This window comes from Manacus candei, unplaced genomic scaffold (genome assembly GCF_025592945.1).
Source record: "Manacus candei isolate 608988 ecotype Guabito, Panama unplaced genomic scaffold, ASM2559294v1 h1tg000046l, whole genome shotgun sequence".
NCBI classification, from domain to species: Eukaryota; Metazoa; Chordata; class Aves; order Passeriformes; family Pipridae; genus Manacus; species Manacus candei.
In genome coordinates, this window is record NW_026138094.1 from 461,788 (window position 1) to 483,195 (window position 21,408).

The following is a 21,408-nucleotide window of genomic DNA, read 5'->3' on the forward strand; positions in this document are numbered from 1 at the left end:
TCACCCAAAATCTCCTTTTCCAGCTCACCTACAGAAACACTGGACAGCCAGTGGGGATTCAGCTCCACTGCTGGAACCAACACCTTATTCCCACTCTGATTTTCTATTAAACAATGAATTCATTCCCTTTTATAGCAGGAGGACATTCCCTCTGCCTCCCAGCACCGGCGTTCCAGGCTCTGAGTGAGGGACACTCAGAGGGGTTCTGGGAAAGGAAGGGCAACAACATCCTTCAAAAGGTTCTCAGCAGCAAAGTGTGACTTTGCCACACAAAACACACATAAATGGATTCAAACATCTAACACCATTTTGTTACAGTACTTGTCAATTTAACTAGTCCAGACACGGGATTTACTCATCCACAGTTTCCCTGATCTCCCCTAAAAGATCTCTAAAAAACCTCCTGTCACACTGACCAAGTATCTTCTGTCTGATTTTTCCACTGTGCTAATTTAAGTGGTAGGTTACACAGCACACTTGGGAACTCAGGATTTCACACTTCATCTCGCTGAGAAATGTGGAGTGAACACCATCTGCTCCTGCTGATCACTCACTGTTCACTTCAGGGATTTGTTCTGAATTATTTCACTAGCTCTGCAGTTTCAGGTAGGACCTCCCTCCAGCTCCCTCTATTTGAACAAATAAAATATAATTTAGGACAAAAGTTTCCAATTTTGCAGAGAACACAGACAGTGAGAATTCACTTTTCTGCTCCAGGCCATCTTCTCACCCCTTTCTCTTTACACTCCATCATCTCTGACCCTGTGCTGTCCCTGGCAGGCTCCCAGCTCTGACAGACTTGGGAAAAACTATCACAAGATTTGTATGTTATTAGCAAGTGACTGGAAGCTTTGTATTAATTTACTTGTAAATAAACATGAGAATGATAATTTCTTTTCCTTGTCATTAGGAGATTTCTGGTGAGGTTCTGGAGGTGAGGTTTTTTCTCTTTTCAATATAACTTTAAACTGGTGTTGGACACTCACTGTGAACATGTGCTGGGTTTTTAACCTTCTTGGTTGTGCCTTTTCTTTTGGTAAATTTTTAGTAAACTCCCTCAATGTTACAGAGACCACCCTTTATAAGATCAAATGCTGATGGTGATGGTCGCTGTCACCACCCTGGAATGGCAACCAGTTTACAGCCCTAATACCCCAATAATTACTCTAACAGCCCTAATAAATTTCAAATTTGAGTCTGGATTCTCCATGACTACAAAGCACTAGGTCTCCTCTGGTGTATGAGTTTGGCAGCTGGGCAGAGGTTGATCAGGGCATGAAGAGGGATGAACACTCACCAAGATGATGCTGCTGAGCTCCATTTATCAGCAGTGAGACAGGGAGGCTGTGGCTGGGACTCCTCTGTGCTTGTGTAAATACACCCAACCAACCCCAACAGCACCTGGGGAGGGGGGGCAGCAGAACTTGGGGAAACTCAGCTCTCCCTCTGAGCAGTTTTGGGTTCTTCACAGACCTTCCCTGGGTGCTCTGCTCCCACACAGACCCTTCCCAGGCTCAGCCCCACACTCAGGGTGTGTCCCAGCTGAGGATGTGCAGGAAAGTGCAAATGAAATGATTCTCCCTCATGTGGGAGTTAAAACTACCCTCAGACACCCCAGCTGTGGGGAGACACTCCCAGCAGTGCCAAAGCCTGGGATGTAAAATTCCTATCTGTTTTTCCTGTTCTGCTGTGCTCTGCAAACTGCCCTGGGCCTGGAAGGACTGTCCCCGTGGGAGATCTGCAGCTGGAGCTCCACAGGGTGCAGGAGCAGGTGCAGAACCAGCACAGCCCTCCTGCAGCTGTCATTCCAGCGTGTCTCAGGGTGAGGGACACGGGGTGGGTGCTGTGCAGCACCCCAGGGACTGGGGGGTGATGGCAGTGCCCCATGCAGCCTGAGCCAGGGGAGAGGATGTGCCAGAGCTTCCTCTGCTGTTCCCTGCATGGATCAAGCACTGAACTCTGGCCAAGGATCAATGCAAAGCTGCTTTCCCAAGACTTTTCAGTGGTGCCCAGTGACAGGACAGGGAGCAACAGCCACAAAGTGAAACACAAGTTTCACCTCAACATGAGGAAGAACTTCTTCCTGTGGAGGTGGCAGAGCACTGGAACAGCTGCCCAGGGAGATCATGGAGTCTCCCTCTCTGGAGACATTCCAAGCCCAGCTGCATGTGCTCCTCCGTCACCTGCTCCAGGTGACCCTGGTTGGACTGGATGATCTCCAGAGGGCCCTTCCAACCCCAACCATTCTGTGATTTTGGGACTTCAGAGTATTTGGACGCACCAGTGAGTGTTTGCTCTATTCCAACCTAACCTGTCATGGTTTTCCACACAGCAGGTGAACGGACAAGTGAAAACTTACACCATCTGCAGACCAACGAGGCACAAATTTGCAAATTTGTTTCCATCTCTGTGAGAGTTTTTGCCTCAATACCTTATGCACTATCATCTCCCCTCCAGTGCTTCTAGTAAAGCCCCTCTATGACCAGTTTTTATTTTAGATACCAAAGATTTATTTCCTTTTTGTTAAGATTGGGCCCACCCTTCATCTAAGGACATCCTCTGCAAAATTCTGAAGGCACAGTGTGGGATTAATGTTCTGGTACACATGAACTTCCTAATTAAGGAGGAACTCATGACAAAGAACAGATGACAAAATACATTTCTATATTAAAATGAGACAACCAGATCATATGTAAAAGCTTGTCAACTGTAATAAACTAAACCAGAGCTCACTCAGTGCTTATCAGAGGGTATTACTGATATCATTCAAAGCAGACCTTCTCAGCAACTTCGAGGGTGATTTTTAGAAGTAAAAACCTTAATCTGGGCATCAATAATGTAAAACTGTTACATTCATTATTTCTCTGTTTTACTAAGCTCTCCTTCCCCAGCCCTTCTAGGAGAAATCATGCCTGTTTGACCCTGAGCCTCCTCCAAGTACCATGGAAACATCTGAATAACAAGAACGCTCATCAAAATTTAAACTTCTTACAGCAGCGCCAAAGGCAATGAAATTTTTATTGAATTCCAAAGCCCTCATTTTCCACACAAAGCACAAGAAGCAGCAGACAGCCCCGTGCATGACACAGGCCTGGAGCCTTTAGGGTCTTGCTTCCAATTTCCAGCTATTTCCAGCTGAAACCCTCAATTCCAGACACTGGTGGGCGAAGCTGCAGAAGCGTCTGTTCAGATCCCTCCTGTCCCTTCCCAAATAAAACACCAACAGGGACCCTCCACCTCTCCTGAGGCTATTTAATGAGAGGATCTGCAGCACTGTTTTGATCACTGTTACTTCAGGACTTAAGGTTCAGGACTTAAGGATATTTATTGTGGATATATATATATATATATATATATATATATATGAACACCTACACAGCAAGGCCAGGACAAAATGAACTGATATTTAATTTAAAAACTTGTGTGATATTCCCCCTTCTAGAGTTCCTTTCAGAGAGAAGATAAGTAGGAATGCAGACAAGTTGTTCACTTTTAAGGTGACTTTTAATCCCATACTGCTTGGTTTTGGTTCTCAACCAAAAGACCAAATGGCACAGTACTTTTGGTTTTAGAGGAATGAGCAAAACCACACAACTTCCTGTTATATATATCTATATATATTGTATCTATAGATATATATAGTGTATATGCAGATACATATATATTGTATCTATCTATCTATATAGTGTAGGTATAGCTGAGGTCTCCATCTACAGTGAATGACACCCGAATACTTTGTTAAGGAGTTTATAACTTGCCAAATCAGGAATATGGCAGGTTTTCCACCACTATTTTCCTCCTTGAATTGCATTCTTCAAAACCTTAAATCCTAGGTTTATAACTTTTCAGACAATTTTGATCAGTGAAGATAAAAAGTGAAAAAAAAAATCAAACTTTATTCTTAAATTGTTCCTTTTGTCAAAGATGCTCAAGAGAAGGGAGGTGACTGGAGAGAGGAGAAGGGATTGGAAAAGGGAATGAATGGTCCTGGACTGAACAGAGCCCTGGACAATCAGATGCTTTCTCATCTCTGCCCCTCTGGTGGGATTGGGTGGATGTTTAGGAAGCAAATCCCATTTCTGGGCCCTGTGATCGGGGTCAGGGCTGGACAGAGCCACTCGTCCTCTCCAGGGCACAAACCAGTCACAGCTCCAAAGGGACAGATTGGGAGATGCATGTCCTGAAAAATCAATGTTTGAGTGTCTCACACGGGGCACTAAAACAGCTGGATACATTTCATCTTAATTTTTCTGTGTCCCAGTCAATTTTTTAAATGGATTCAATACCACTTCATTTCAGCAGAGTGCAAAAATACATTCATTAGTGGTTATGAATGATTCAGGTTCCATGGAGCTGAATACCAAAACAGGAATAAATATGGATTTGAACCGAGCATGATAAATAAATCATGGTACTACCCCCTGAATAAGGAAAAAAAAAAAATCAAATATTGGGTATTTGCTCAATCAAGTAGTGCTCTGAAGTTTGAGCACTGCACAAGGCAGTAGGATCCTGGGGAGAAACAGCAGGAGAACATGTATTTTAGGAATCTCCTAACTTTATCCCATAGCAAGGGGAAGGAGGAAGTGACAAATTAAAGACAGCAAGCCCTGACATTTCCTCAGCTTGGCCTGGTTCCCTGTGCAGCCTCACAGCAGGGCAGAGCTGCGGGCTGAGGAGCAGCCAGAGGCCACAAAGGACACAGATTTTAAGATAATTTCAAATCTTATACCATTTGTTCATGGAATACAGATGACCTCAGCTCACTTGGGGAAAAACCAGACTAGATCTGAGAACAGCAAAAATAATTGATGGGATCAACTCAGCCCCTCTCACGTTCATCAGGGCACGGTGTGAACGTTCAACTCACAGGATCCAGGCACATCCTGGCACTAAAAAATTACCTTTTTTTCTGATCAAGTTAAAAAAAAAAATACAGAGAGTTAATGTTTTTCCATTTCTTTGTCTTGTAAGGACACAAATTCTGTGGCTGCCTTTACACATCAATTCCCATTTATCCAACTGCTTTCATTTCCAGCTCAGTGAATGCAGGCCTATCTTCACATCAAAGATCCTTCTAATTTACAAATCCCCAAAATAACCTTAATTACAATCCACTTCAAGACCAGTTTCCGTGTAAGGAACAAGCAAACAAGACTTTGCTGTTTGGGAAGAAATAACTAAAAGGATCCAATAAAGGCCCATAAAAACATGTCCTGGTGTAGTGGGGGAATAAGGACAGACTGGCTCAGCCTTTCCCACGCAAGCTGGGAAAAGAAAACTAAATAAATTAACAGACTGGTTCAAAATAAAGAAAAAGGGATGAGCTGAATACAAGATGTTTATGGGAGGGATGGGAGCAGGAGGTGGACTAACAGGAAAGAAATCCATGGTGGATTGATAAACAATGGAGAAACTGCTCAGAAAACCCCCAATCTGCAAATGGCTGGAGAGTGAGATAACACAGGGGAAACTACAAGTATTCCTGCCCTTTAGTTCACTTCTCCCAGGTCTGTGCCTTTGGACACTGTCAGGAGGGACTGGCAACACGGAGCATTTCTCCTGGTGCAGGAGAAACCTCGTTCAGCCCTCACATGCCCTGACCACATCACAGCCTCTGGCTGAGGGAGAGCACTGAGCAGGACTGGGAATGCTCAGCCACCCTCCAGCCCTGACAGCAGCCCTGGGACCAGAGCTCTGTCCCTGTCCATCCATCCCGTGGGATGCTCCTCTCCTGATCCCCAGGACCAGAGCTCTGTCCCTGTCCATCCATCCCGTGGGATGCTCCTCTCCTGCTCCCACAGCAGTGGCACCTTCAGTCAGAGCTGGAACACTGAGATCCTGAGGGAAGAGTCAGCTGGGGCAGGTTTGGCACCAGGGGAGAGCCCTGGCAGAGCTCAGCAAGGGGCACAGCAGTACAGACCCTCCTGAGGCACAGCCTGGGGCTGCAGGGAACAGACCCTTCCACAGCTTGGACACTGCACCATTTAAGCTGGAATCATGGAATGGTTTGGGCACTTTACAGTTCATGTAGTTCCAACCCCCTGCCATGGCAGAGATGCCACTCACCAGAGCATGGTATGGTGAACCTTAAAAAACACTTCACTGTGCCCAAAGATCCAAAGTCACAAATTTAAACAGGAGTTGAGTTAGTGCAGGGTGTATTTGGAATTATATTTCTACTTCTCTATGACTGAAAAGAAACATCACACCACTGTGTTGTACCAAAATATATTCTGATTGCCCTTTCTAATTTAAAAAATGGATTCTAACCACTTAAATACATAAATATACAAAATAAACCTGGGGCAATCTTTATAAACTGCACAATTAGTTGCACAAAAATCCTCTAGTTCATCTCTCTGCTTTCCAGACGTACTGAAGTTGGAGTCTGGGGATGTTTCTCACCACCCTGCACAGGTATAAATTTGCCAGCTTCTTTTGCCTTTACTGTCTTTGCTTATCTTAAAACACAACCCAGCACATAAGTCACTGCTTCCAGTTATAGAGCAGGGATTCAGAACAGGAATTCAGGAAAGCACACCCCAGTCATGTCCTTTTTTCTTCAATAAAATCCAGCAAGTTTGGGTTTCCTCAAGGAAGATAAATCAAGGTAGGTATTACAGATAAGGAGTATATCTCAAATCCAAGGAAATTTTTGAATTTTGTAATATTCAACAAAATAATTCTTCCTGGCAAACAGAAGCAGACTGCAGAGCATCCACACATTTAAAACACAAACTAGGAACAGGTAATAGATTAGGAAGGTGTAAGAGTCTCCAGGAGTCACACTGCAAATGAGTAAATCAAACAGTGACCAGAAACAAACCCCCAGAGCCTCCCTAGAGAAAAGCTGGTGAGTAACTGAAATGACCTCTGAGATCACCAAGTCCAACCCAGCACTGCCAGGCCCATCACTACACCAGGCTGCCAAGCACCACATCCAGAATTCAGATACCCCACTTGATATTCTTCTGCACTCTAAAGAAATTTCTCTTTTACTTAGAAAACAACTATCAACAATTATAATCCCATGTGAAACTAAGGAAACCGAGTTCAAGTTTTGCAAGAGAACCAGCTTAAGATCTGAAACCACAGTATTCAAAGTTCTCCAACTCCTGATCTGACATGTCTGTGACTGATATGATGATGCAGAGCTTTGCTGACAGTCACAACAGTCCATGGAGAGCACTGAGAGGCTCCAGCAAAGCTTTATTCCTTGGGAGCTCCTGCTCTTGCTTACAATCAGTAAAATTTTACACAAGTGAAGAGGTTAATTGTTGAAATCCTCAGTTCTCCTGCGTGTAATCCTGTGAGTTGTTGCCTGCAACTATTCCAGCTGTAATCAAAGGCAGGAGCAGGGAGATTAGCAACTCTGAAATCACTCCTATAATGGTTAATCACACTAATGATCGTTTAAGCAAATTAGCAGAGCGAGAACCACGCAAGTGCAGATTAAGGATGTGACTGGAAGGGAATTGGTACCGCAGCTCCTCCAGCCCCACAAGCCCCAGCTTATGCAACAAAACCTCCTTCCCAGCTCCACAAACCCTCCAGTGGTTCTCCTCCCTTCCCACTCCATGCAAATTCCTGCCGAGCTGCCCAAAACAAAGCTTCAAGTAATTATCTGAAGCACAGTGATTTGAGCCTTATGTTTTGTTCTGCAGCAAAAAAAGAATATAACAGGACAGTGGTCATGAACTTTTATTTTTCTATTATCCCCTCACTAGAACCACCTCCTTAAGACATGGATTCTTCTGTGGCATTTCACGATGTGCCACAGGAAGCATACATGCAAAAGATAAACACTATAAATCAGAGCTATGTTATTGTTGACATTGTCAGTAAACAAAGTTATTAATTATACATGTACTGGGAAAGCTGAAGAAAAATTATTTGCCCAAAGGAGAAAGGAATGGCAAAATTATATTTTAAAAATTCTCCCTAAAGCATCACACAGAGCTTATATAAATCATTAGAATTTAGTGAAATGTGTGTTCCATAGCACTGACTCAACTCCCTGAACTATGAGCTGCTATAAACTCACCTCAAAAGAGATTTTCAGTACAGAAAACTGGCATATTTTAAATTGTTCTTCCAGTCTCTTTGGCTCTTCACTGTGCACAAAGCCTCCCTCAGCATCCCAAAACCCCCCTGTGGGCCAGCAAACATCAGTGGCAGCATCCCTGTCACAGCACCATGGAATGGGATGGGTGGAAGGGATCTCAAATTCCATCCAGCTCCAATCCCTCAGAGCCCTGGCCCTGGACACCTCCAGGGATGGGGCAGGCACAGCTTCTCTGGGTAGCCTGTGCCAGGGCCTCCCACCCTCCCAGGGAAGGACTGACCACAGCTCTGGGTGTGACCATCCAGCCAATTCCTGTGGTCCATCCCACAGTTCCATGTCTCTCCAGTTTAGAGACAAGGATGTCATGCAGGACAGTGTCAGATGCTTTGCACAAGGCAGATGACATCAGCTGCTCTTCTCTTACCCACCTACACTGTAACCCCATCGTAGAAGGGCCACCAAATTTGTCAGGCACGATTTGCCCCCAGTGAATCTGTGACCAGTCACCTCCTTACTCTCCATGAGCCTCAGTGCAGTTCCCAGAGGGATCTGCTCCATGACCTTGCTGGGCACTGAGGTGACACTGGCCTGTTGTTCCCTGAGTCTTTCAGAAAGGATGAATTCCAACTGCACAACTGTTTCCAAAGGCTGCTAAAACTCACATCTCCTTCAAGTACAACTCCACTCTGCAACACCCCCATGGAAAAAATACACTGTCCTGCCCAAGGGAACTGCTCCTTGTGTTTACAGATCTGGGCCCTGACTGATTAGAAGCACTTTTGGGGAAGGTTTTGCAACTTGCATGGCTACAACCATTGCAGGCAATACACTTACACTCCTTCCTAAAGAGAAATCCTTACCCAGCCTACATTCCATGTATTAGCTCACCAGGGATGGGGAGGCTCCAGTGGCCCTTTCAAGTATTGTAACTTCTGATGAACAGCAAAAATCCTTTTATTCTAACTGTATTCACAGGACAAAGTATTTTAGTGAAACTAAACCCATCTGATGGAAGTCAGAGGCACATAACCCGGGGAATGGCACTTCCAAAGCACAAGGGTGCTTGGAATTACCCTACGGGAAAGCAATTTATAGCCTCACTTGTAAAATGCTTTGTTTAACGTTACACTGAGACTATACTTAAGCTCCTAAGAATGTGAAAAAGGGAGATCACAGAAGAAATCTTTGAGTCAGCACTTGAAACTAAACAAGAGCAGCAGAGCTGCCAGAAATCAGGACTGCTTAGAAGAATAATATAAAAATACCCTTTTGCCATTTATTAACCATTAACTAGCCTGCCTTGAGCCTGGATTCCATCTATCCAGCATCTTAGATCCTGTTCCCACTTCCTTACAGCTCTCCTTACAGCAGCCCTCAGAAAAGGGCACCTCAAAGTGTCACTGAGGAGCATAAAACAACTTTATTCCGCAGCTCACACCTGCCCCAAAGGCCTCCCCACCTCCTACAGAACAGGGTGTGCAACTCCCACTGACACCACAACCAACAAAACCCTGTTTACTCCAGGAATCAAAACTCCACAGTGATTTTCTTTTACATCATTCTCCTCACGAAGACAAACTAATTAACTGCAAGACTGCAGAGGGAATAAGCCACCACAGATAACAACCCGCCCCCTTCCCACAAATTACTGGATTGTTTCATCTCTGTAACTTTGGGATAAACTTCCCTGCCAGGGACCAGAGTTTGTATAATGAGACATCCAGTAACAGCAATAATCTGGCTCCCATTAGAGAAATCAATTATCTGGTGGGATGAGAGTCAGCTTAACAATCATAAAAATTTAACTTGAAAGAAAGTGTATGTTCACTTTATGGTTGGGGCTCTCTCTGGATGAATTTATGGAATGCCTGGTGTTCTTCAGCAGTTCCACTTTAACATCACCCTCAGTTTTCATCACGAAATTTGGTGGTGAGAAAACAGCACAAAAGTTTCTGTTGAAATGGATCAAAAAAAAATGAAACCCCATGAATTCAAAAATTCAATGTAAGAGTTTGAGTCAACCAACTAAAATGGAAGGACGACCCTGATACACAGAGAAAAATACTTGCCATTTAGGGCACAACTCCTATAAAAAGAGCTCTCACTTAGAGGAAAGAAGGCATTTTAATGAGCTGCCTCTTTCACACATTCACATTTCTTGGAAGTCTTTAGCATGTGCAACTTAAAAATTACTACTGAATCTTTCAGCTTTTAGTTTGCAATTGAAATTCTGTCATCTCTTTTTGACAGGGAATAAAACCAATACTAAAAAACCTATAGCCTAGTTGAGATCTACTGTATCTTTGAATCTTTCCAAGTATCCAAGAGCACTTGGAACCATGAGCCAGCTGGGCTCACCTTTCTTCTTTCAGGCATTGGCTTCAAAAGTAGTAAATCCTGTGTTGGGTATGGCCTGTTCCTAAATAAAACGTCCATTTTCAGTCTGGAGAACAGACAGACACGTCTAAATATGAAACCTGGGCAAAACCTTGCCTTTCCTGTCACTGCCTGTCTGGGCCAAAGGCACCGACAGCAACCTCAGCCTATTGTTTTAAAAGCCATTTTTGGGGAAAAAAGTACTTCTTTCCCCAAAGCAGCAGCTGGTTGAAACCCCTGTTAATATGATCTTAATTTATTAGAAATTCTAGCCGAGAGAGAGCCCAGCTTTTACAATTCCCTCCGTTCAATATCGCTTTCGACGCTGTAGATATTTAAGACACTGCTGCTTAATTTAGGAACGTTTTCATTATCCCCAAGGATTACTCAAGAACATTTACAAGGAAAACCATTTGTGTGAATTGTATGGGTTACTGATAATTTGGTTTTGTCTTTCTTAATGGTATTTTTTATATATATATATCTCACAAAGGGGTTCTTTTTGAATTCCGAGTGTGCGTCATCTTCCTGGCAGTTCTGGAGACATTACCTCCCCATCCACATGCAATTCCATTATGGACCCTCAGCCTAAAGGATCTGTCCTCCAGGTAATAACCCCTACTCATTTTGGGCTGTTTTGCAACTGTTTTTTCAGCACCACAGAAAACTCTTTGAAAACTATGCAGCACCCCTGTAACATAAAGAAAGCTTTCCCAAATATAATCAGACTGTCCAGGGAATTACAGATGTTTTATAGAAAAGTACCTCACGATTCATGGTTGTCAAATACTCAGAAAAGACACTTCTCTAAAACAAAAGGGCTCTCCTGACACATGATCACCATCCCCAGACCACTGTGGGGTCGCTCCACACAGCTCTGGGATGGAGTCCAAGCCCAGACCTGCCACATCCCTGGTCCTTCCTGCCAGCCAGCAGGAAGTCCTGGCTGTGGGAAGAGCACGTGCTGCTGGGTCTGGATGCAGTGGGACTGTGACATTCCCAGTCAGGGGTGATCAAAGAGCGGGATCGATGCCAGGGGGACACATCCCATGCCAGCACCTCCGGAGCAGGTACACCCATTTCCAGTTCCTCACCCCAGCCTGCCAGGGGGTGGATATGCCTGGAGAGCTGGACATCCCTCACTCATCCCTCTGGAACCCATTTAAACCAGTAACAATGGGTGCCCAGTTTGGGGCCTCCACACCCCACGGACCAGGGGATGGTCCATACACGGGTCACACATCACCCCTGTCCTCACCACCAGCTTCCATGGATCATCCTTGGCCACAGGAATTACACTGTGATCACATGCACAGCACAAGGCACCGACAGCAGCTCTCTCTGCTCAACCCTGACCCCAGGAAAGGTGGGAAAACCATCCCAGCCCTGGGCTTCCCAGTGTTTTTCCCCCTTGGACACGGCAGCACAGCAGAGATGAGGGCTTGGCAAGGCTCCCTGAGCTTCTCCCACAACAGCTTTCACTGCTCCCTGACACCACCACTGAATGTTAAACACTTGCACTGCTACCAGGGAATGAATCCTCCCTCAGATTCCAGCACAGCTCATTCATAAGTTTCAGAAATACAATTAAACAATTTTTTGTGCTCCTATGAAGAACTGTGGCAAGCTCTCTTCAGCAAGTTTTACTGTCCTGTGGTTCTGAAATACAGCAAGAACTGGATAAATGTTTCTCCTGGTCTTTGAAAAAATTCAAGACAGACCCAAAAAAAATTTACAACAGTTCAACTACAGAAGAAGATTTAGCCACTGAGCAGGAACTGAGAGGTTCTGCTGAGCCCAGGTCCTGTGGGCAACAGAAATCAGATCCCACAGTCTTTGAACACACAACTGTGATTTTTGCATCGTGCAAAGAACATTTTATTTTTATGGATGTTTACATTTACTATTAAAAAACTACACATGTCCTGTAGTTGGGCTCTTTTGGTGTCCAGGTAAATCTGAACAAGTGATGTAGCTTTAAAATAATGCTGCCATCTCCCTCCTACCCCATGTGTGTCTCTGAATAGGTGTTTGTGACCTTTTCACTGGCAACATCATCCTTGAATACAAATGGGACAGAGGCAGAAATTCCTCAGAAACTATCTGTATACATATTTAATTGACTTCACAAGCAAACTATAGAACCCTATAAACATTAAACTACACTTAAGAGCAGCAGCAAGGGCTGTTTGAAAGTCTTTTTGGACAACACATTGAGGTGCAAAGGTGGTCAAAATGACAGTGAGTTCAGCTTCCCCACACCAGACTGCTTTTGTTTCATATCACTACAGAAAAAGATCATTAATAGAAGTCTCATTACATTTTCAAGGGTAAGAAATAACTCATACAAAGCCAAGGTGTTCTTTTCTCTTCCAACAGCTTCCCCAGGCAGAGCAGTTCTGGGATAACCAGCAAGGACAACACTCTGTCCCCCGTAGGAGCCTTTGGCAGCCTCAGGTTTAGAGCAGCATCTCCTGAATCTCTAATTGGGCTGCAGCCTCTTATCAAGATACAGCTCTGAGCTTAATTAGAGCCAGAAATCGATGAAGCTCATTGAGAAGGTATGAGAAAGGTTTGGGCAATTTTCGGTGATGGTTCAAATTTCTGCCCTGGAATTGTTTCCAATAATAACAAAAGCTTAATGCAAAAATAAGAGTTATCCAGACATATTGCTCTGCTGCTGCAGGATTTAATGCTACAATTTCTGGAGCAGGGTGGCACCAGCTTTTACCAAAGCAGCTGCCACAGAGAACACCGGAAAACAAGTCCAAGATTCTCCACGCTGAGGCTCTTCCTTCTGCAGCTCTTTTAGTTTCATTTTATGAGCAACACTGCAATTAAGGTATTTTTTGCTAGAATAAGGCTTTGCCATTAGCAACAGCCTTTTCAGCTCTACTGAAAATATTTCCATTATTTCTTTTCAAAGCAAAAACCTGATAATTCTATCAAAGCACTTCTTCTGCATTTGCTTTTCCCCATACAATTTGCTCTTGCAGCACAAACAAGGCAGTGATCAGCCTATTGCCACATGCAACCTCTGATTTACCACTACAGATACCCAAAATTAAAGTTTTCTTTTTCTGTTTTTAATTGTAAATACATTAACACAGCGAGTCATTTAAGACACACTGTCAGACACTGAATGCTGTCCTAGACAGCAAAAGCCGACTTTGTGCTACTCCAAAAACTCACTGAAAGGGAATCACATGGACAACAATAATAAAGAGCAGCTCTGCCTCCTCCCCCACAAACACAGGGATTCATTTATTTTCTAGACTTCAGACCTGCCATATCAATTTAATAAGGGGAACGAAAATGGAAATGTTTTTGGTTTATTATTTTCTGGTTCATTATTAACTGCAGTAAATATTTCAACAGAGGGAGAGAAAACTCATGATCCCCCCCCCCCCCCAGCAACAAGGCAGGGGCAGGAAGCCCATGCTGTGACCTGACTCCAGCCCAGCATTTGCAGCAATCCCCAGGGCACTGGGCATGGCCATCAATTTGAAATATTTCCCAGATGAAACGTGAACTCACAACCTCCCCACATTTCACTGCCGCTCCGGCGCGGCCCCGCCGCCGCTTTCGGGCTGGGCAGATTAAACACAGCGACGACCTGTTTCCCCAGCTCCTCTGTCATCACTGTCCACCCTTATCTAAGGGAAATGCTGCAGATTCTTTCATGGCTGGGGACAGCAAAACACATTTTCCCAGTGCTCTCAACTCATGGCACGTGTTGTAAACAAACCTGGTCCCCAGCACGGGCGGCGAGGGAAGAGCTCTGTCAACAGCCAGGAGAGATGTCACTGCAGACACCAAATTCCTGCCTCCCCCACGGGAGGAGTGCTGCCCTGGCCTGGCCTGGGACAGGGATGACACTGGCTTTTGGCACCCCAGGAAAAGTGAGCAGGTACAAAAGTGCACACAGAGTTTATTGTTTGAGATTTGGCCCTACAGACTGTCTCAAATGTGGGATCCAGCAATGTTCAGCTCCAGGTCTTCCCCCACAATGTCCCATGTTCTCTTCCATATCAAACCACTCCTCAAATGCACAGTCAAAGACTGGGTGTGTAACCAACGGGTCCATGAAACCTCCAATCACTGAATCCTACAATGGTTTGGCTTGGAGGGACCTTAAAGCCCATCTTGTCCCATCCCCTGCCACAGGCAGGGACATCTTCCACTAGACCAGGTTGCCCCAACCTGGCCTTGAACACTTCCAGGGATGGTGCAGCCAAAACTTCCCTCCAAAGTGAATGGAATTCTCTTAACTCCACCTCCCAGCTCCACAGGGTAGACAAAGAGACTGAGGACACAAATTGGTACAGTCCTCTCCTGGACCCTTTAGTACTTTTCTAGTCCAGTACTCCTTCCTAGTTAAAGTCATTTTTCTGATTCAGTCCTTCTGTTGCTGTGTGTAGGGAAATTAAATCAAATCAAATTTTTAAAACCCAACATTAGGGCAATAGAGGGCTCCTCTCACACCTTTCATTTATGACCCAGGGGTTCAACAGATGACAGTGTGAAATGCATGGCATCTTTAAGTGACACCAACAGGATCTAACTGCATTAGTTCAAGGTACCATTTATCCAGATTGAAAATGGTGCCAAATTTAACAGAAAAACCCCATGAACTCCCAGGGTGATGACTTTACACACCTGGATGCAGCTGGCAATAAGCTTTCTGCAGCCATCTCCCACGGACCCCAGTAAAACACAGGTATTTCCTGCCAGCTGAGCACAGCACAGGCCTCATGTGAGATCCCTGAGGGTACCCCACCCTTTAGGGATGGTCAGGAATTCCATCCTCACTGCAATGGAAGAATGAGTATTCCAGCAACCAGCCCAAGGCAGCTTGTTGGGACCACACCAGAGACATGTGCTGCCTTCCAGGGTTTCACATCCTTGCTAAAGGACAGAGAAAAGCTGCTCTTGGAGCACAGTAACCTTTAATGAGCATTCCTTTTACTCTGGTACAATTTAACCTTACAATTGCATAAAGCAAGTTGTTTCAGGCTGGAAAATTCAGTCAATCTGTCCCTGGCACTGCTGGGAAATCTCAGGGAAGAGACACCCCAGGACCTTCTTTTCACTTTCACTGCCCCAACGCTGCCAAGCAATGGCACCTTCCCCAGCCCTCAGCACAGAGTCCCACTGAAAAGTTCACAGAAGGGAGAATGGATTGGCTGCCTTGGCACAGCCCCAAATGTGCTGCTGAAATCTCCCAACAAAAAACCCAGGGGCTTCAAGGAGAGAGGCAGAAAAATAGGAGAGACAAGGGAATTAGTACCCAAAAAATGGATTTCTTGTCTGAAATTCTGCCAGACTAATTTCCAAGAATGGTAGAAGGAGCTTAAATTAAGCAAAATCATGCTGTTATTAGGTATAAGAGATGACAATTTCTCTAGTCCAGAAGGAAATGATACAGTGATCAGATAACAGTTACTCAAGCCATTCAACCCTTCACCAAAGTACAGTAATGCAGAAATACAATTACTCCCCACAGTGACCTCTCAAAGGAAAGGAGAATTAAGATTACAACTGAGAAGTAAAATCAGAAATGCCACTATCTAAAATGCATTCTGTAGCATCTTTAATATATTATAACACTTAAGCATTAAAGGATTTTCTTTCTAGTGCCAGGTATGGAACAAAAACTCAGCACAGAAGAACTGGCAGAACATATTCTCAATCTTTACAACCAACTGAGGAAATCCTTTACATTAGCTCAGATAAGGAGCAAAAGAGCTCTCTCCAGCTCACTTTCATCCCCCAGTGACCTGTCTGCATGTCCTACACTGAGGCCATAATCTCACTCTTATCCATGACTTGCTTAATTGCATCGTATCATTAATGTTATTAATTGCTGCCACTGCCCATAAAACACAAAGCCAATTCTGTAAAATATAGAGGCTGGAACTGAATTAAACCCAGCCCATGGTGGGGAGTGAAACCATCAGCAAGTGCTCTTAAGCCTCAAGCATGTGAGTACTTCTAAGAGCACCAAATCCTTATTTTTTGGCCAAGATATAAGGTAAGAAAACATGGGAGGTTTTCTGCATGACCAGAATTTGTTGGCTTTCTTTTTGGTCCCAGAGGTTTTATCTCTATGTAAGCCTTTATTCATGGTTGTTCAGTGATTCAATTTATCCCCTCAGAGCAACGCTGTAGCACCAGAGTCCTGGTAAAACAAGTCAGTTAAGCTCTTACAAGGACCCTGCACACACAAACCCCTTGTGCATGCCATGAAACTCCACCTGAAGAATTTTAAACCCTTATTAAAATCCAGTTAATAAAAACAATTTCCTCACAGAATGTAAGAAAGGTCAAGAAGGCAAACTTCCATCTGTATTTTTCCCCATCCCTTATCAAGTCTACTTTCTTTGCTTACCAAGTCTGTTTTAGTTTTTTTTTTTAAAAAGTAAGATGTTTTAAAGACAGCATTATCAATATTTCAGTGCTGTTTCTGGTAAGAACAGCTTGCAAAAGTAAGCAGAACAGTTATACACACAATAAACCAGCACATTACTAAATATCTCAGCTTTTATCTTCTGTCAAGCTCCTTGAAAACAACAGTATACTTAAGGATTACCAAAAATACATTATATATGTCCTTTCCAAAGACAACCTACATTGTGGTACTACAGGTCAGCTTCCAGATGTGATCAGCCACGCTGTGGCCTTTGTCCTCCTTTAATAAGTGCATGACATTTGGTATTATATAAGCATATAGAGTAGCTTTGAACCATGCTCAAGTTGTGTTATACAATATTTGACTATTTATGGAACTGTAAGCAGTCTGAATAACAAATCAGAGTAACACACCAACATTTACAACAGGACTGGAGGGCGGTTCCTCATCGTGGGTTGGGTTTTGTTTATTTTTTAATGGGGCACCAACCCCTGCCAGGGGTTTTACCCAGGTAAAACAGGGTCTGTACCAGAGCCCAGGACTCCTGAGGGAAGTCTCCAGGAGAAGTGCTGTCCCTGGCAGCGAGGTCTCTGCCCTACCTTGCACCGTGAGCTCTGCCTGGGCCGCCGCCGTGTCGTTGCCGCTCTCGGCGATGCAGGTGAAGGTCCCGGCGTCCCCCTCGCCCACGTCCCGGATCTCCAGGGAGCCCCCGGCCAGCAGCTGGAACCGCCCGGACCTGGGACACAGACACACAGGTGACTCCACGGACACCCCCTCCACAGGGCACTCCTGGGTGCCAGGTGCACAAAACCACCTCACAGGGAGCATTTTTAATTACACCGTCAAGTTCCAACCTCGGCTTCACGTTGCCAATGAAGTTCAACCCCATCAATTCCACAAGAGCAGCTCATCTTTTTTGCACTTGCGGCTTCAGTTGTTCTTAATTAAATGTGAGCCGAGGTATTTAGTCAAGAGCGGCCAGAACTGGAGAAAAATGAAGTATCATAACCACATCATTAAAAAAAATGCATTTTGCAGATGCAGCTGGAATGACTTATTGCTGAAAGCTGAGTGAATATAACATGACAGACTTTACAGCACAAGGAACAGTAATGCACGTTAGACAATGTATAGTAATTGAATTTTTGCGAAAAGAAAAGCCATTTCTGTAAGATGAAATATTGCAGAAAAAGATACAGGTTAAAAAAAACACAATTCAAAATATAAATTCATCAGGTGACAAAGTGTCTGTACAGAACTTCCCCCTCTGACTTGTGAAGGGGGGGGAAGAGTTTCTCATTCAATCCTTATAAGCATCTGCTGTTGATGCTAAATGTAGGAGACAAATGTGGCATTTGATCTCAGTGCAGCACCCTCAGCCTCCAGCCACATCTGACCATCACTGCCCTTTACACCACACCACAGATTTGTTCAAGCCTTCCAAGATCCTTCAACACTCCAAGTTTCCACAGTAAAATGCCAAGAGCAAAATGCCAAAAGACCCCAAGCCAAGACACAAATCGTGCCTGGATGCTGACCCAGAACCTTTCTTAATTCCAGTTGGAAGAGCCTACTTGGGGCCTCCTGCCTGGCATCCTTGAGCCACAGCTTGTGGGCAGGAAGAGATCGAATTCTGCCAAAATAGGAACTAAAAATACATTACCACAATTAATTTTGGTCCCTACAGAGAGTGGCCAGTGTGCAAAAACCAACCTTGTTGAAATTCCTAGAATTATGTTGGTAGGACCAATCCTCACCTGTTTGGAAAAGGAAATTGTTGGGACACAAAGATTTTGGCTCATCTCACTAATTACCACATAAATATTGATTTATGATACTTCCATAACTGCTGATCAAATGCCTGATTCAATGCATTTAAAAGCAGAGCAAACAAAACCATTACTGGAATTAAGTGACAGGAACCAGCCTTAAAAGCATCCAGAGATGTCCCTATTCAGGTATTCCCTAAGGAAAGCCATCCCATTCCCATGAGTAACAGAAGGACCACAAAAGGGTTGGTTTGGAAGAAGTGCAGGGAATTTGAGTGAAGATATGAGTTTAAAAAACATATGAAGAGCTTCCCAGATGCTGAGAATGTCACTGAGGCTTCTGTGTGTGGGAACAGACAGGGTGAGGCTGCACTAAAACCAGGCCTAAAGAAAAACACAGGAGTGAGACAAGCCTGGGCCTTGACACATCCACACAGGAAGTTTTCTACCTTCTTTTATCATGGAAAACACCTGCTTTGATTATTTGTTTGTCAGTTTTGGCGAATTAATGTGAGTAGCAAAGAAGGTGCTGAGGGCTGGGCTGAAACCTGGGAGGACTGAAGCCAACAGGGACATGTGCTGGATGTGCCAGGGACAGCCAGGACACAGGCAGGACACAGGCAGGGAGGGAGCTGAGCCTGTCAAGTCCCAAAGGAATGGTAAAAGGCTACTGGAATAACCTCATGGATAACAGGATTCTGAGGATACCAGTGCCTTTTTCAGGATATCCACCACTGTTACCCACCCCAAAGCTACCTGGGCCTTAGGCTGCTCCTTCTCCCACTGCCAGCCTCTGGAAAAGTAACATCTCCATGGTGAGGCACCAGACTGCTGTGGTTATGAACCAGCAGTTAAGACATTGCTATAACTATTAAAAATTAGTGGTGTTGCCACTTAGGCAACAAAAGTTTGTCAGAGGGGATCTCACAAACCACCTGTGACCCAGTGGTGTTTCCATGGATTCTCCTTTTGGCAAGGAACAGGGTTATACAGTGCTCAGCCATCACTATGGTGTGCCATGTTTATGTTCTCTGGGATTATTTTCCTCAAGAAAACCCAGAGTTGAGCCCAATCTACCAACACATGATCCATTACAAATTCAATGGGAGAAAACAAACTCCTCAGTGATTCCCTGTGTGTGCATTAGCTGTGGAAAAATCCTGGGCTTAAATGAAAACTGCCTTTGCAATAAAGTAAAAACATCTTAATTTTGTAAGGACAATGAAGCATTTCCACAAAAGAGTGAAGAAATCAGATTTCAGGCACTGGAGACAAAGAATCAGCCTAATATAAAAGTGATAACATAATTTGAAGTGTCATTAAAAACAACAAAGATTGATCATTCATATGTCAGGGAAGAGGAAAATCAAATTCCAGCCTTTCACATGCATTCCATACATCCCTCACTCACATACCCCTAATACACAATTACTGAGCTGCTCTGGATGCCTCACTCACAGGCTTTTTGTGTTTCATTATCACAAAATACAGTGAGTCTTTATTAATTTACTGTAGTCAAACTGCCAGTTATACCCTCAGGTTTGGGCTTTTTCCCCCCCTCTTTTAAATTACTATTCCCAAAACATCTTATAATCTATTTGCTGTCTTGGTAAAGTACAGCAGATAAAATTAGACAGTAAATTAGATTATTTTGTGGAATCTACTACCAGAAAAATCTCCATAATTACTCTGCTATGTTTAACCTTTCCTGAGCTGGGCGAGTGTAATTCACTTCGTCCCAATCACTCTGAGAGCCCTGCAAACAGTAATTGTGTAATAATTAAAATATCACACATTCCTGGGAAGCACTGAGGAAGAAAAAACCTGGAATATGGATGTGATCACACAAGTAGAGGCAGCAGCAGCATAAAATGAACGTGGCACACGAGACCTCAGCTGTGCCACCTCCTCGCTGTGGGGAGTTATCACCTGCACAACCCCATTTGCTGCAGGGTTTTTACAATGACATGAAGTTCTGCTGAACTGAAGAGCCCCAACCCACTGCAGAGTTTGCTCCAGTTCAACAGCCTTGTTAAAGTGTTACAGCTCCAGCCCTTCCAATGGTTTAATTTTGGGTGCACCCTCTCACCTGCTGCAGCTTTTTAAAGAATTTGTGGCATCTGCATTTGTACTTTCCCCCCACAGAAGTGTCCCAGTATAAATCAAGGTACACCACAGAGATGCTGGAGCACATCCTGATCCACACATGGGCAACTTTTCAAAGTAGATCCTCTTCCAAACCTTTCAGACTCTTGCCTGTGTCCCAAGCTCTGAAAACCCCCCCTGGCAGCCACCTGAAACTTCACTTTCCAAGTTCAGAATTGTCAAAAGCACGAAGTGACTCTACCTTTGCTGAAGAACAGACCCTCCCACAGCAGGATCCTTGCCCAGACCAGATATTTAAACAAAATTTAAATTTTATGAAAGGGCTTTTCTAAAATTTTTAAGGAAGGCTCAAAGCTGGCTCAAGTCTGAAAAACTCTAACCAGTAGAGACCATTTCCATCCCAGCCTTGTGTGTCAGATAATACTGACACTACAGCAGATCTCACTTCAGGAAGTTCTGCATAAAGGACCTAAGATTTATTCCAATATTTACATGAATTCCTATTTTGGCAAGAAACAGAGATGTCCCTATCCCTTCCTTCCACCTCACTCAGCATTCTCTACATCCCTGGCAGAGATATTGCTCATTCCGAGTTTATGGAGGAAATCCAGCTGGAAAAGCAGGATGGATATTCCCACTGCTGAACCACATGGATAACGGGGAGGGCTCCACTGAGG

The 21,408-nt window shown here is 44.2% G+C and overlaps 1 protein-coding gene across 11 annotated transcripts in view; it reads right to left on the reverse strand.

Moving 5' to 3' along the window:
* Positions 1-21,408, reverse strand: part of NEO1 (neogenin 1) — a 167,535-nt gene that overhangs the window by 70,659 nt on the left and 75,468 nt on the right. For all 11 annotated transcript variants that reach the window (XM_051796379.1, XM_051796371.1, XM_051796378.1 and 8 more), the window contains exon 5: positions 17,456-17,592. In XM_051796379.1, coding sequence (XP_051652339.1) covers positions 17,456-17,592 — 137 coding nt within the window. The remainder of the gene's footprint in view (positions 1-17,455; positions 17,593-21,408) is intronic.